This window comes from Schistocerca americana, chromosome 4 (assembly GCF_021461395.2).
Source record: "Schistocerca americana isolate TAMUIC-IGC-003095 chromosome 4, iqSchAmer2.1, whole genome shotgun sequence".
NCBI classification, from domain to species: domain Eukaryota; kingdom Metazoa; phylum Arthropoda; class Insecta; order Orthoptera; family Acrididae; genus Schistocerca; species Schistocerca americana.
The window spans coordinates 537355849-537372098 of NC_060122.1; the positions used below are offsets into that span (position 1 = coordinate 537355849).

Consider the following 16250-nt stretch of genomic DNA (forward strand, 5'->3'; position numbering starts at 1 on the left):
GCTGGAGCATCCACTCTATTCGATGAGCTTGGCAACCTTTGTTGTAATCTGTTCCCACATATAAACAAATTTTTCGGTGTAAATTCTTTTGAGTTCGATGCGGAGGTTATGGCAGCTGTAGATGAGATTTTTGCAAACTTTTCACAATCACTTCAGTGATTGAATCCATTGACTGGAAAAATGTTGGATGAACAGAATTGATCTAATGATTGACTATTTGAAAATATGTGTATTTTTTGCCAGAGGAGAAAAAAACAATGCTATTCAAAGAACTTTTCTACTTGCACAGGGCCACAACAATTTTTTTCTGGCCATCTGCACTCATGAATAAAGTCAAATTGGAAACTGGCAGGTTTACTGAACAAGGCGTACAGAAGCATGTAAAAATTATTGTGCTTCTCCAGTCATATCTGTACCAAATGCAGATAGATCCATTCTTATTTCTCATGTTTCTGAGAGTTTGGTTTCAAGATCTGTACATATGTTTCAGAGGCTTGTGACTGACAAATTTGTCAAAAGTCATTTTATTGAATGTTGTGCAAAGAATTAGGAAACCTAACCGTTGTCAATAATTCAAATTTCGGTAACTTCCATTTACCATTGCCAGTGCTCCTGCTACTTATCAGCTATTTCTGAAACAGATTACACATGCCATACTTGGAAGCTCTAATGATACGAGTAATGCCCTAATCACAGCCACAAATCCAGAGCAAAATAAAATAATGTGGACTAGATTTTGCAATAAAAATGCATAATTTTTTAAATGTAGTATAATGTGTAGACTGTATCATTGATGCAAATTGGATAAACCAGATATCAATGTGAGAGCTATCAAAAAAACCTTCCTCTTTCGGAAAATATTGAAATATTGTACTCATTTATTTTAAAAGCATAAATTGGAAAACAAGATATCAGTGTGAGAACTATCAGAAAACTTTCCTCATTTCGAAAATGCCAAAATATTGGAATCATTTATTTGAAAAGTACAATTATACTTGAAGTTCATTGATAAATGTAATCAAATATTCAGATTGCTGAGACATTTCAGAAAGAAAAATATGAAATTTAAATCGAAAAAACTTTCAACAGTGTGTTTTTCAGAAGCTGAAAAATGAAATTAACAACTGAATGAAATTAGGTATTCACTGAAAAATCCAGGATGGAACGTAACAGTATTATGAAAAGAAAAGTTGCTGCTCACCTTATATCAGAGATGCTGAGTCGTAGATAGTCACAACAAAGACCATGATGGCCAAAAGCTTATATTTTGATAGTCTTTTTGTAGTGCCTATCTGCAACTGAGCATCTCCGCTATATGGTGAGTAGCAACTTTCCTTTTCATAATATTGTTAGGTATTAATTGACGTAGATCAAATTGTGGTATTGGCCACTAATGCCTCATTTCATGACATTGGGGCTGTTGTTGCATAAATAGAAACAGATTGAAAATGAAGTTTTTGTCAGTAATTTGTGGGGCAAAAAACCACACCAAATCTTATGCTGTACAAAACTTAAGGTTATCACAGATTATATATGCCACTGATTTCCATATTTCATCAAGAGAACCAATTTCCCAGTGTACTAGATGAGAACTCAAAACCAGAACCTTGACTTTTGTGGGTGATGCACAAGGGCATTTCATTTGGAAGGCAAGGTTCTGGATTTGTGTCTCAGGTTGTCACACAGTGTTATTCTGTTAGGAAGTTACATAGGATGAGACACAAGCTGAAAGATTAATTCTAGTAACAACCTCTAGGGCAGGGATAGGCATGAGAGTTGCCTACTTCACTGGAAAGGTCAGTGCCAGGGAGAGCATGGCATTTTCTCAGCCTGTCTGTGTCAGAGCAGAACCTTCCCAGTGACTCCATCTGTGCTGCACATCACAGGTGGGAAACACACATCTATTTCGACCTACAGAATTAGTGTACTAAGTTGTGAAATGTTCAGACACATGTTTACAGACATGATCACATATAAAATACATGCATGAAATAATAAGAAAAGAACACAAACATTTCACTTAATCTTACACAGAAGTGTGAAGTTCAAAGCAGGTCTACTACATGTGAAAAAGAAAGAAACACTTTTTTACATGAATCAAGTTTTTAAAATTAATATTATTTTTTGTGAACTTCTCGTTGTTTGGACTGGAAGTACTGAACGCCAGATGGGGTGCCCCAATCAGGTGAACATAAGTATGACTACACCTAAGTTTTGATTTCATTAATTTCATTACTGGGAAAAGAAAAGAAAAAAAGCTTTCACATACACTTATTTCATTCTGAACATACTGCAGACTTGTGCAGCATTTTAAACAACCATAGGAACTGAGCATGAAGAACATTCTCATAGAAGATATCCAAATTTTCTGCTGTGTGAAGCTTCTCCCTCTCCTCTGATTGCAATGACAGTCAGTGAGTTGTTGCAGTATTTTAGAAGATGCCTTTACAATGTCCATTGCAGAAGTAATTGCAAAAATATTAAAATCAAGTTAAAATTGATTAAGGCCATGGCTCCATTGCTAAAGTTTTCTTTTGGAACAGCTAGCACAGTAACAAGTCCATTGAAATGTTCGATCTGTGTCCCCTTTACAATATTCATTCCACTTACAATTAGACTAACATTTATAAAGTGCACACCCTAATATCCTGAAAGTTTCTTTGTCTTCAACACAAACTTGTAGAGGAAACATGAACTAATTATCCAAGTACTTGACATTATTTTGGTTTCAGGAGAAAATTATACTGTTGCACTTGCTTGGTCAGTTCAGTAAGAGCTAATACCAACTGACAGTCATAAAACTCCTTAACTGATTTTCCTTTCATGTCCATGAATAGTGCCATATCTTCACCCTTGTTGAAAATACATTGGAAAATATCATCTCTTCTCAACAGCTTACTTCAGAGAAAGAAGGTACATTGTCATATCCACAGTCACTTTCTTCCAGGAAATATTTAAAAGGCCAGAGTATCAAGCCATGCAATCTGGGTCACAGGGTGTCCCAAGAGCAATAGTCAACATTCAGGGATATGACAGGAACAGTTACTAGAAAGGCAAAAAAGGCTAGTAAACATGGACTCTAAAATGCATACTGTAAGAGCTATGAGCACTTGTTCATCTTTGCTACCGTGAAACATGTCTCTTCTGCTGAACTCTTAAAGTGTGCGTTTTAGGGCCCATGGTTACAAGATTTTTTTGCTTCAAATGGTCATTCTTGTCATATCCCTGAATACTGACCAGTCCTCTTGGGACACTCTGTATTATTTGTGATTTACAACAATATATTTTGCTAGAGATTATTGTGATATAGAATGCAGTGTATTGCTGGTATTTTCTGCTGTGTACTAATGTGTTTCATCTTTTTTCCTCTCCAAAGAAATGACATCAGACTGATGACCAGTGATTGCCGAAGCTCCACCCATTAATGATAAACAGAAGTTTTTCCTAGCAAATGTCGTACTTGTAAATTATGTTTCTAAGCAAGGAAATATTCCATTAGTTGTAATTGTGTCATGCATTGGGACCAGATTAAGTTTTCCTCTGTGTTGAATTCAGTGTGAGAACTCTTAGAAACATGGCAAGGTGAGCAACATGTTACACCATGCTTCCAGTCAAAAACAAAAGGGCTTTTAATTCCTGTCTTTCAACTAAACTTCCACATTGTTCATCATTTATTCCATAAGTCAACACACCGCTCCCATTGAAAGAGGAAGTATTTCGAAAAGAGGAATTTTCACTGTGCATAAAATTTTTGCGACAGTCACAAAGCATTATTTCAAATTCTATTAAACATTTTTGGAACAGTGATCAAAAATTTTAAAATTTTTCTTTTTAAAATTCAGTCTTGATCACATCATGTATGTTACAAGAACATAGGTGACCGGTTTCGGTCATGTCACATGATCATCACCAGACCCATGGCATCCTTCGAAGATGGTAGGTGGAGCACACTTCTCAGCTGCTGTGATGTCAACTGGTCCAGTTCGAATGGTGCCATGGGTCTGATGATGGTCATGTGATATGACCGAAGCCGGTCACCTATATTCTTGTAACATACATGGTGTGATCAAGCCTGAATTTTAAAAAGAAAAATTTTGTTATTTCAAAAATTCTCAGTCACTGATGGGCCTACTGCTTTTGCTGTTTTTATTTATTTTATTTCATTTCATGTTCCGTAGATCCTGGTAGCGAGTGAATCGCAAGGATATAGAATGTGTCAGATTCTACATAGTTCAAATATAATGTGTATAAATACAATAAAAAGATACATTGTAAATAAAAATCAACTAAACAACAGCACAATCAATTAACAGAAAATTGTGTTTCACATGTTAAGGATGAGTAATATATTTATGATATGGAATGTGTCGTATTGTACACAGTTGAAATATATCTTGCATAAATAAAAGATAAAATGTAAATAAGATATCAGCTAAACAACTGCACATTCAGTTAATAGAACATTCTTGTTTCACATGTTAAGGATGTGTAATATATACAGGAGTCAAGATAAACTAAATATCCAAAGGAAATTGTGGGCTTTCATAGACAAAAAATGAATGTGGTGTGGCCCTCAACTACGTACCCTGAGACTCAGAGTTGAAATATTAAAAGTTTTGACTGGTTTCATTGTCTAGGGGCTGGGATACGTAGTTGCATTACAGGCCAAATACTGCGGAGTCTACTGTATACAATATGAATATACACATGAATCGAATAGTCGAAGGTTGCTATTACTCGGCAATTGCGAATTTTGAATGAATAGACAATTATAAACAAAAGATTGCAATTAAATAAAATCTGCAGGGGCTGTTCTTAATGACTTGAAATGGTGAGTACGATAGTAGACGTACCTATAAGAATGCCGTTTATTACTACAAAACACTTATTGGTGTCGATGGTCCAGCAATTAAGTAAAATATAAGTTGAATGACAGGGAAACAATAGATTCCTACTGCACGTAATTAGTTATGAACAACAACATAGCTCGTGAGATATTCACTTCTAAACGCATACTACGTCTTCACTGCAGAAGCCACAGAAATCTCAAAAGTGCACAAGTTGGCACTACGAAATATGCTCCACTCTCCAAGTCTTGCCAGCAACTGCCCGTCGCACCTCCTTGTCCAGCGCTCCCCCGTGGCCTCTGCTGTACAGTCTCTCGCGCTACACTGTTCAAACTGCCTCGTGTCCTCTCCGGAAACGACGCTCCTCTCCAACCTCCATACATCTCTCCACATGTCTTTTTTGGAAATGATTGTTGTGATCAGCTAGAGTGCTCCCACTCTGTCTCCAAGCCAACGCACACTCAGAAACATAATGAAACACATTTGAAATACTGGATTTACATTTAAATAACTTGAAAGTAAATAAATATTCCTATGGCGGGACCATAAACACGCTCTAACACACATTATTAAGCACATAAACAAATCAAATAAACATATATCAAAGGAATAGAAACAAAAGGTGGGCCAATAGCCTAATGTCTCTGTGATTTCTAAAACACAGTAAATATTTGACCAGTTTCTTCATGAATAGTATATATCAGATATAAACAAAGACATAGATGAATAAATATATTTATAAGCATGCTGCTACCGTTTTTTCATGTAACTGTGGGGTACTTATGGCCTGACGTGATTGATAGTAATTGGCCACTTTGACCTCCAATAACTCATGTACTATTCAAGTTACATGCCTGTAATTTATACCAATTTAGGTTCACACTAATAGCTTTCTAAAGCCATGTCGAACGACAAATTTGGATGAACCGTTTAGATTTTGAAAATTCGTTGCTGGGTGTTACTTGTATAATTTACAGTCAGATACTAAACTTTAAACTAATAAAGATATTGAAAATCTGATTACACCATCAAAATTGTCGTGCAAATAATGGTAATGTACACGTTTCTTTTTAAGTTATCATGATTCATCTGGCTACTATTAATTTCTATACGAACTGTGAAATGTCTGCCATTATGGTTTCACAAAGTCTGCCATCTTTGGCACCCCCTGCATGTCTCCTTCATCGACACAGCGTCACTGTGGAATTCCCAACCATATGGCCGATGGACCATGTGGTCCAGCCATTGTGCAGCATCACCCGGTTGCTAACGAGCCGCGGCTTGCCGAGCAGCCCCAGTGGCGGCCACCGATTCTGAACTTAGAATATTTTCAGGGCGCCACAACTCGCCCGTTACCTCACAAAATACAGGAATACCAATAATAACTGTCACACGCCTATGATAATACTCAAAATAAAATAAATTATACTAAGTTTATAACACTTACAAATATAGTGATTATATACTTTTTCTTTCACATATTCGTCAATTGTATAAAAAGATTTCTCTATCAAGTACTCCTTGAGAGTTTGTTTGAATGCTGGCAACCTTTTGTGAAGGCATTTGATGTGTGGTGGGAGAGCATTAAACAGCTTAATGCTGGAGTAACAAGTTCCGTTTTGAACCATAGTGAGGCTTTTTGGTTCAATGTGCAGACTGTTATTGGTTGTTGTGTTGTAGTCATGAAATTGGCTGTTATCTTTGTAGATAGAAGGGTTTTTACAGACAAAGGTCTACAAGGAAAAGATATATTGTGAGGAGGTGGTAAGGATGCCCATCTTTCAAAACAAGGGCCTGCAAGAGTGCCTTTGATGGACATCACTCTTTTTTTTTTTGGTGCAGTGAAAATTTTCTCTGTGAGAGGTTGGTTCCCCCAGAATATAATAGCATATGGCAGTAATGAATGAAAATATCCGAAGTACAAAGCCTTGATGGTGCCTTCTTCAGCCACTGAAGCAGTAACCCGTAGTGCAAAATATGCTGAGCTAAGTGTTTTATAAAGATGAAGAATGTGTACTTACCAGTTACATTTGCTGTCTATATAAGCACCCAGGAATTTTGTAACCTCAGCTTTTTGTATTTCTTGATCTCTGCACTTATGTTAATTTCTTCCAGATTTCTTTGTGGAGTATGGAATCTCATATAAAGGGTTTTATCTGTATTGAGTGAGAGACCATTTGAAGAAAACCAGTTTACAATATCATTGAAAACTTTATTTGTAATTGTTCAAGATTGTTGTCTGTAAAATAGTCAATTAGAATTGTAGTATCATTTGCAAAAAAAGTAAATTTACTGTTTGTATCAGAAAAAAAGTAGGAGATAATTAACAAAGATGAGAAATAGTAGTGGACCCATTACAGAGCCTTGTGGCACACCACAACTTACTGAGCCCCACTCAGATGAGGCAGGTTCTCTGGATGAGCCATTCAGCATTACAGTCTGCTTTCGGTCCTTTACGTATGATTGGAGCCACGAACCAATGGTACCACCCAAACCATAATATTCTGTCTTTTTCAGAAGGATTAGATGGTTACACAATCAAAGGCTTTTTTTTGAGAGGCCACAAAAAATTCTTACTGGAGACATTTTTTTGTTCATGGCTTCCAGAACTTGGTTGGTGAAACAGAATACTGCTTGTTCTGTAATATATGGTTCAAATGGCTCTGAGCCCTATGGGACTTAACATCTGAGGTCATCAGTCCCCTAGAACTTAGAACTACTTAAACCTAAGGACATCACACACATCCATGCCCGAAGCAAGATTCGAACCAGCGACCGTAGCGGTTGCGCGGTTCCAGACTGAAGCGCCTAGAACCGCTCGGCCATACTGGCCGGCGCTTGTTCTGTGAAAGACTGTTTTGACAGTTATGTGATCACTCCGTTTTGTTGCAACACCATTATGCATTGTATGATTTTCTTCCTTTAAGTAGGAGGAGGAGGTAAATTTGGAGACAAAACCATGTTATGAAGTGAAGTGTTGATAGTCAAGGTGGCCAAATAAGACAATCAGACTTCTGCAAAAAGGTAACACATTTATAAATATATTTACAATATGTTGATTTAATAATTGAGACATAGATAACTTGAAATGCTGTAGGATCCTCTGTGGTGATGAGTCATATAAAATTAGAGTAAAGCTCTTGACAGAAACGAATAGTCTTGAATGTTGATGCGATCAGGTAAGTCACTGGTAACTAATAATGCTTAATAGTGTCATGCTAATCTATGTAGTTTCCTCACTGCAGTCCTCTGCACTGAGGTTGATAATTCTGTAGAGTCACTGAGTCTGGGGTGAAGGTCTGAGTTCAGCTGTTAAAAAAGACATGCTGGCGAGTCAGAGGTACAGGCAGTGGGGTCACATCAGTTGAGCATCTACCGGAATATATGTGTGTGTGTGTGTGTGTGTGTGTGTGTGTGTGTGTGTGTGTGTGTGTGTCGCTTGATGATAGAGAGCAGTGGAAGAGTGAGCTCACTCAACAGTGTGCTGCTGGCAAGCACTGCGACTATTTGGTAGTGCTTAAATTTTCACATTTTCCCAGCCCTGCCATAGCATATGGGGAAGACATTTCTCCACCATATTCTTTATTCTCTCAGCCTTGCCATAGGGTATGGGTAAAACATTTCTCCGCCTTATTCTTTCCTCCATGAGTGTCAGTCTTTCAGGGAATGCAGAAGAGTTTCTGATGAGTTTGGAATATTGAAGATGGTTATTGACATTCTGAAAATGTGAGGTAGGTTCTGAGGCGCTCACGGATAATAAATTAGTATGAGCATTAGCTGCAAAAGATGAGTTTTTGGGATCAAGTCCCATTCAATTTCAAGCAGTTTTAACTTATCCAAATGTTTCATTATAGTGCACATGTCAGATGTCACTGTAGAATCAAAAGAGTCATTCTAGAAACATCATTATACTGTAGCTGAGCCATTTCTCTGCATGTTCTTTTTCAAAGAGTAGTAGTCCAACAAGGTACATATTAGAAATACTGTGGAGTCTGGAAAGTAAGAGATGTTTACTAGGAGCTGAAAGCTGTGAGTTACATCTGAGTAGTCAGTTGGTAAGAACATTGCCCATGAAAGGTAAGATTCTGGGCTTAAATACTTGTCCATCTCAAAGTTTTAATCAATCAGATATCGGTATAATAGCTCACACTCCACTAATGAGTGAGAGCAGGTTCTAGGCAAGACAGTGTAGGACCTACATACGTGGGCAATAATTTTTTTGGTGTTACAATTATAATATTTTTACTGACCCATAGTGCCATGGTGGTCTAGTGGTGGAGCACTAGACTCCAGCCGTGGAGATCTTGCGCACAATCTTGGACAGGAACAAGGAATTTTCCTTGTCCCATTTATTCTAGGATAGCTCCAGGTTCACTCAGCCTGCTATCACATTTAGTGTTTGTGGTGGTCTTTCCTAGGGGAAGAGGGGAGGGCGTGGGTGAAAGACAGCCAGGATAATTGGCTCACAATCATTGCCCTCCTCGTGCCACAGTGGAAAAAAAAGGTTGCAGAGTACCTGCAGTCAGGCCAGAAGCCTGTTCATGGATTGAGCACCACAGACTTCACTCATGCTGACCCATAGCTAAATGTACGAGCCTGAGGAATCATGTTTCCACAAAGATGGAAAAAAGAAATAAGTGAAATGTTCATATCGTTTCCTGTTGGCTTCAGTAAAATTCATCGAGCCATGACTAAGAATGGATTCATTGAAGCTGGCGTTGGGTGAGGTCAAATTTAAATGATTTACCAGAAATCAAGAAGTTTTTACAATAAGCTGCAGTCACTACCATTCATGGTTTGTTATTGTGACTGACATTTCGTGAAAGCGTTTATACTAAGAATGCACAGAAATAATATTTTGAATAGACAGCATAGTTGCCATTTAGGAATAGATTAAATGAAGCAAATGGACATATAATATTGTGGACAGCCAAAAATAGACAAAAAAATTCAGCAAATGGTTTCACAGTATAAACCATTAAATTAAGTTCACCATGGCATTTTCATGTTTCGCTGAAAGCAGTGGCAACCATGGGAAAGACTTCACGTTGGTTATGGTGGACCGCTATGGGACTTATCAGGACTTGTAAGTTTTGATGTAAATCGATGATTTTCATACATAATGGAGATGTCATAAATAACTTCTTAATCCAAGTTATTTGAATTGCAGAAAATGTTAACCATGGAATGACTCTCCTAAATATTGCTTTCTATTGACACACAATTCACACTAAAGTCTTAAAAGAATTTTATAGCCTAAATGGCATGCGACATTTGATTGCAGTTCATTTTCAGTCAGCTTCAGTGAAGGAAGGTGAAAGATTTGTTTTTATTTTCAAATAAACCACAGAAAAATAGTAACAGGTGGAGAGAGTAAGAGAAATACCTCGCAGAATATGCTGTCTGTTCAAACAATTCTGAATCCAATAACTGTAAAGTCCACAGTTGAATTATTACACACAACAACCAAGAATTTGTTTATCACATGTTGTATCGCCAAAGAATGAAGATAAGTAAAAAAAGAAAAAAGGCTGTACTTCAGAGTTCAGCTTGATTATCCCATTCATACTAAAATCTGTCTATGAGGACTGTGTAAAATGATATCAGTGGTTGCAGCACACGCTGATGATAATCTTTTACAGTTTCCTATTTTCCTTCTTCCTTCTTATCACTTCACCAGAGAAAGACTATACATAATGTACTTACTAGTTGCCTTCACATTTTTTATGGACTCTATAAGATATGTATAAGGTGTACAATATGTTTTTCCTTTTTCTAGGAGCTGACTGAACTGAAACAGGCACACTCAAAGCTAAAAAAGGTATTTCAAGAAAAGTCAACAGAACTTGCACATGCAGCAAGACGGGCAGAACAGTACGAGGCAGAAGTAAAGAGACTGCGTGCTCGTGTTGAGGAAGTGAAAAGGGAACTAACAGCAGCAGAGGATGAAGTTGATGCTGCCTCAAACAGCATACGGTAAGTTACAGTTTGATTGTCTTTTCGGCACACACTTGCCCATTTTATGTGGATGAACAAGCCTCTGTCTCTCTCTCTCTCTCTCTCTCTCTCTCTCTCTCTCTCTCTCACACACACACACACACACACACATGCACATGCGCAAACACACACACTTTTTCATTTTATTCTGACGAAAGCGATGTGAAATCTCTTGTTTGAATACATTTTTGTGTTGTACAAGACATCATTGATTTTAAAAGGCTGTGTCTATTCATTTTTATCTGAATACCCACCTTAAACATGGAGACAGTTACTTGATAAGCAAACCTCTTTGCCTTTACACATGTCTGCCTGTGTCTGTATATGTGCGGATGGATATGTGTGTGTGTGTGTGAGTGTATACCTGTCCTTTTTTCCCCCTAAGGTAAGTCTTTCCGCTCCCAGGATTGGAATGACTCCTTACCCTCTCCCTTAAAACCCACATCCTTTCGTCTTTCCCTCTCCTTCCCTCTTTCCTGATGAAGCAGCCTTGGGTTGTGAAAGCTTGAAATTTGTGTGTGTGTTTGTGTGTTTTTTATTGTGTCTATCTACCAGCGCTTTCTCGTTTGGTAAGTCACAGCATCTTTGTTTTTTAATATATTTTTCCCACTTGGAATGTTTCTTTCTATTATATTTATATGGATATAGTTGTTTTGATATTAACAGTTTCATAGCCAAATTAGACATTGTAATGCTTCAGTCAGTTACCGTATTTGTAAGTAAATATAAAAAAGAATGCCAAAGTATCTACATCTAAATTGACATCTACACTCTCCAAGCCACCATGAGGTGCATGGCAGAGGGTACGCACCATCGTACCAGTTATTAGGGCTTCTTCCCATTCCATTCACATATGGAGCACGAGAAGAATGATTGTTTGAATGTGTCTGTGCAAGCAGTAATTATTCTAATCTTATCTTCACGATCCCTGTATGAGCAATATGTAGAGGGTTGCAGTATATTCCTAGAGTCACCATTTAAAGCTGGTTCTTGGAACTTTGTTAATAGACCTTCTTGGGATTGTTAATGTCTATCTTTTTAGAGTATTCCAGTCAGTTCCATTAGCATCGCTCTGACGATTTCGCAAGAATTTAACACATCTGTTACCATTTGTGCTGCCGTTGTCTGTATACATTCCATATACACTGTTAATCCTATCTGGAATGGGTCCCAAACAGTTGAGCAATATTCTAGAACTGGTATCATGTGTGATTTGTCAGCAATCTCCTTTTTAGAATGATTGCACTTTCCCAGTATTCTACCAATAAAGCATGAACATTCCATTTGATATCCCTACAAAAAGGTTACACGCAGGTATTTGTATGAGTTGGCCGATTCCAGCAGTGACATGTTGATATTATAGTCATTGGATACTACATTTTTTGCTTTGTGAATGGCAAAATTTTACATTCCTGAAGATTTAAAGCAAGTTTCCAATCTCTACACCACTTTGAAATCTTATCAAAATCTGACTGAATATCTGGGAACTCCTTTCAGATAGAACTGCAATATAGATAACTGGTGGAACTCCTTTCAGATAGAACTTCAATATAGATAACTGCATTATCTGCAAAAAGCTTGATGTTGCTCTTAATATCGTCTGCAAAGTCGGTAATATTCAACATGAACAACAAGGGTCTCAATACACTTCCCTGGGGCACACTCGAAGTTACTTCTATATCTGAGGATGACTCTTCATCCGAGATAACATGTTGCATCCTCCCTACCAAAAAGGCCTCAATCAAATCACAAATTTCAGTTGATACCCCATATGATCGTACTTTTGACAAATGAGCATAGGTGTGATACTGTGTCTGGTGCTTTTCGGAAACCAAGAAATAGAGCAGCTACCTGATTGCTTTGATGTGAAGATTTCATTATGTCATGTGAGAAAAATGCGAGTTGGGTTTCACATGATTGATATTTTCGAAATCCTTGCTGGTTGGCATTGAAGAGGTCATTCTGTTCAAGATACCTCATTATGTTTGAACTCAGAATACATTCTAATATTCCACAACAAATCCATGTCAAGGATACTGGACGGTAGTTCTGTGGATCATTTAAACAACCCTTCTTGTACACTGGTGTGACCTGCAAGAGGGATTTATAACAGATTATATTTGGAAGGCGGTCTAACTCAGCCTCAAATTCAGTATAGACTCAGACAGGGGTTCCATTGGGCCCTGGAGCTTTGTTCAATTTTAATGATTTCAGCTGTTTCTCAACACCACTGGCACTAATACTGATTTCATTCATCTTTTTAGTGGTGCAAGGATTAAACAGGGGCAACTCTCGTAGATTTTCCTTCATAAAGGAAGATTTGGAAATGGAGTCAAGCATTTCAGCTTTTGTTTGCCACCCTCAATTTCATTTCCTGTCTCATCCAATAGGGACTGGACACTAACTTTGGTGCCACTTACATATGACCAGAATTTCTTTAGGTTCTGTGAAAGATCACGTGACAATATTCTGCTGTGGTAGTCATTGAAGGCTTCACGCATTGTTCTCTTGATAACCAACCACGTCTCATTCAGTATCTCTCTATATGTTGCCCTACGCTTTGGTTTAATGTCTGTTTCTTTAGAAATTTCTTTACAGTGACTGTAGACCATGGAGGTTCCCTCCCATTATGAAATGTTCGGTATATATCTATCCAGGGCATGGTCAACTATTTTTTTAAACTGGAGCCTGAGTTCCTCTACATGCTCCTGCCCTGTGTTGAAAGTTTCAAGTTCCTCATTGAGACATGACACAACTGACTTTTTATCTAGTTTATTGAACATGTATATCTTTCTGCTTGTTTTAGTTGTCCTTTGTACTTTGGTGATCATTGTTGCCACAACTGCATTATAGTCACTGTTACCAGTTTTGATGTGGACATCCACAAAGAGGTCAGTTGTATTTGTTGCCATTAGATTCAGTATATTTCCGTCATGAGTGGGGTTTGTAACTATTTGTTCTAGTAGTTTTCATAGGAGGCATTTTGTAAAGTTTCACAGGATGTTTTATCACTCTCGCTGCTAACAGAAGTGCAATTTTCTCAATTAATTGTTAGATGATCAAAGTATCCACCAATGATTTCAGTATGACTGGGAACTTAAGTACAAGTGAACTGAGGTTTCTCTAAATTTTCGGTTACATCAGGAGATGCGCCTGGTGGGCAATAGAAGGATCCAATTACCCTTTTATACATACCCCTGATACTGGGCCTTGCCCAAACAATCTCCCATGCAGGTTCAATCTCTACCTCGATGGATTTGAGTTTCTAGGCTGGTGTGACAAATATGCCATCTCCATTTCCCATTTGCCTATCCTTTCCATATGCACTTAAATTTTCCCCAAAAATCTCACTGCTATAATTTCAGGTTTTTAACCAGCTTTCTGTATCAAGTATTATGTGAGATTTACTGCTTTCTGTGGGAACTTCAAACTCTGACACTTTGTTGTGAATACTTTGCCAGTTTACCATTAGGATTTTAATACTCTGACCTGTGGAGACTATTATTTTGATCGTTATGTGGATTGTACGGATAGTCACTTCATCTAAAAAAAACCTTGTGTGTGTGCATCCCATACACTGTCAGCTACCTGAGTGGCAGCTTCTGGTGTGTAGTGCACACCGGATCAATTTAGGGAGACCCTACAGTTCTCAACCATATGGCGCAAGTTCAGGAAGTCACAGTCTAGCCTGTCACAGAACTTTCAAAGTTTGTCGTTCAGTCCTTCCTTTTTGACTTAGAACCAAAGCGTCACATTCAGTTCAGGGGACAATGCTGTTTAGATTAGATTAGATTAGATTAGATTAGATTAGATTAATACTAGTTCCATGGATCATGAATACGATATTTCGTAATGATGTGGAACGAGTCGAATTTTCCAATACATGACATAAATTGTGAGATTTGTTGAAACTCCATGCGCAAGGCTAGTCTTCTCAACCTTATCTGCCAGTCGCTGGGATTACTCGAGAATGACCTTGGTGCCCAGACGACAGTCGTCATTTGTTCGAATGTGCCCTACAATCTGCAGGTACTGGAATAGCCTCTTTAGTGTGTTAAATGAGGCCCCTAGACATACATAATGAGTGCACCTGCTGTCCTTTCCTGTCCCTTGCTGCCATTTCTGTAAGGGGTACCATCATTAACCATACATTTGAACTGCCGACAATTAATAGACCGGTACTCAATTTGTTTGCCTCCTCCTGACACTGGATGAAACAGATTTTCCCAAAACAGGTGAAATGAGTTCCACTGGCTCAGTTTCAGTGAAAGACAGGACTTCAAACTTGTTGGTAGGGAGGATCGGTACAACACCCTTAGTCCTCACTGGTCCCCATCCACCCTGTACAGGATGCATAGATCTGCCACTGACCTGCCACCCACCATCAAGTGGACAACTAATGACAGATTCTGTAGTTTCTGCAGAGGAGACAAGATCCACGGGAGAGGCTAGTATTCTGGTCCAGGTATCATAGACACGCAACTCATAGGAGCTCTTCCAAAACACAGATTTGCAGCAGCTACCAATCGTTTGAAAGTAGCCAGGGTGATTTCCAGCTGCTCATGAATGTCAACCAACTTATCCCATATTCAAGAACAGCATTCACAATGGGGCTGCATTTTTGCTGGTGCAATATTGTATAAGACAGTGAACAAGTAACTTTAAATTAAGCCCACTGATTATCTTTTAATCTGTTGAGCTAAAATGTTGCTAGATCCCTATAAGAACTGAAGCAAATACACATTTTTATTAAAACAACAACAAAAAAACTATGTGGTAAAAACTACTAGTTTACTAAAATGTTTTGAGGCTAATTATAGTTGTTTTCTCACACAAAAACAGAGTTAATTTATGGTAAATGCAGATAATATGTAGGGCTATTTTTCTTTAAAGGGAAAGTAGATGTAATGCAATATGTTTGTTTGAAAATCTGCTACAGTGACTAAATCGTAGGTCCTGATTTGTTACAAATTGCTCGTAGATTATGAAAGGGACAATGGTAGCTTCCAAAAATTCTCAAAAATACATGTTTATTGGTGTTGATATACAATAAAGTTCAGGGGTGATGTAGTTTTTGGCAGAACTGTGAGCCACAAACACTGATTTGCTTTGAAACAAATTACGTATCCAAAATACTCGAACCAGTAACTTATGGAAATATAGTTTTGTAACCGTCCAAAAGTTCTCAAAACTATCTATTTCTCATACAATTGTGCAGTGAAATTAGAGAATGATTGTTTTGAATGAGGATAGGCCTACTGTTCTCAAAAATTTTAAAAGAGCACAATTAAGTTTAATCCTACAATTAATGATAACTGTATGATGAGTTTATTGTGGCACATGTGAATGTTCAAATTTTCGCAGTATATCACAGTACAAATGGATATTGATACAATCAATGAAAGA

At 37.8% G+C, this 16250-nt stretch overlaps 1 protein-coding gene across 2 annotated transcripts in view; it reads left to right on the forward strand.

The window, feature by feature from the left end:
• Positions 1-16250, forward strand: part of LOC124612786 (coiled-coil domain-containing protein 102A) — a 149805-nt gene that overhangs the window by 83403 nt on the left and 50152 nt on the right. For both annotated transcript variants that reach the window (XR_006979570.1, XM_047141183.1), the window contains exon 7: positions 10627-10823. Coding sequence is in view for 1 of the 2 variants with exons in the window: in XM_047141183.1 (XP_046997139.1) it covers positions 10627-10823 (197 nt within the window). In the remaining variant the exon portion in view is untranslated. The remainder of the gene's footprint in view (positions 1-10626; positions 10824-16250) is intronic.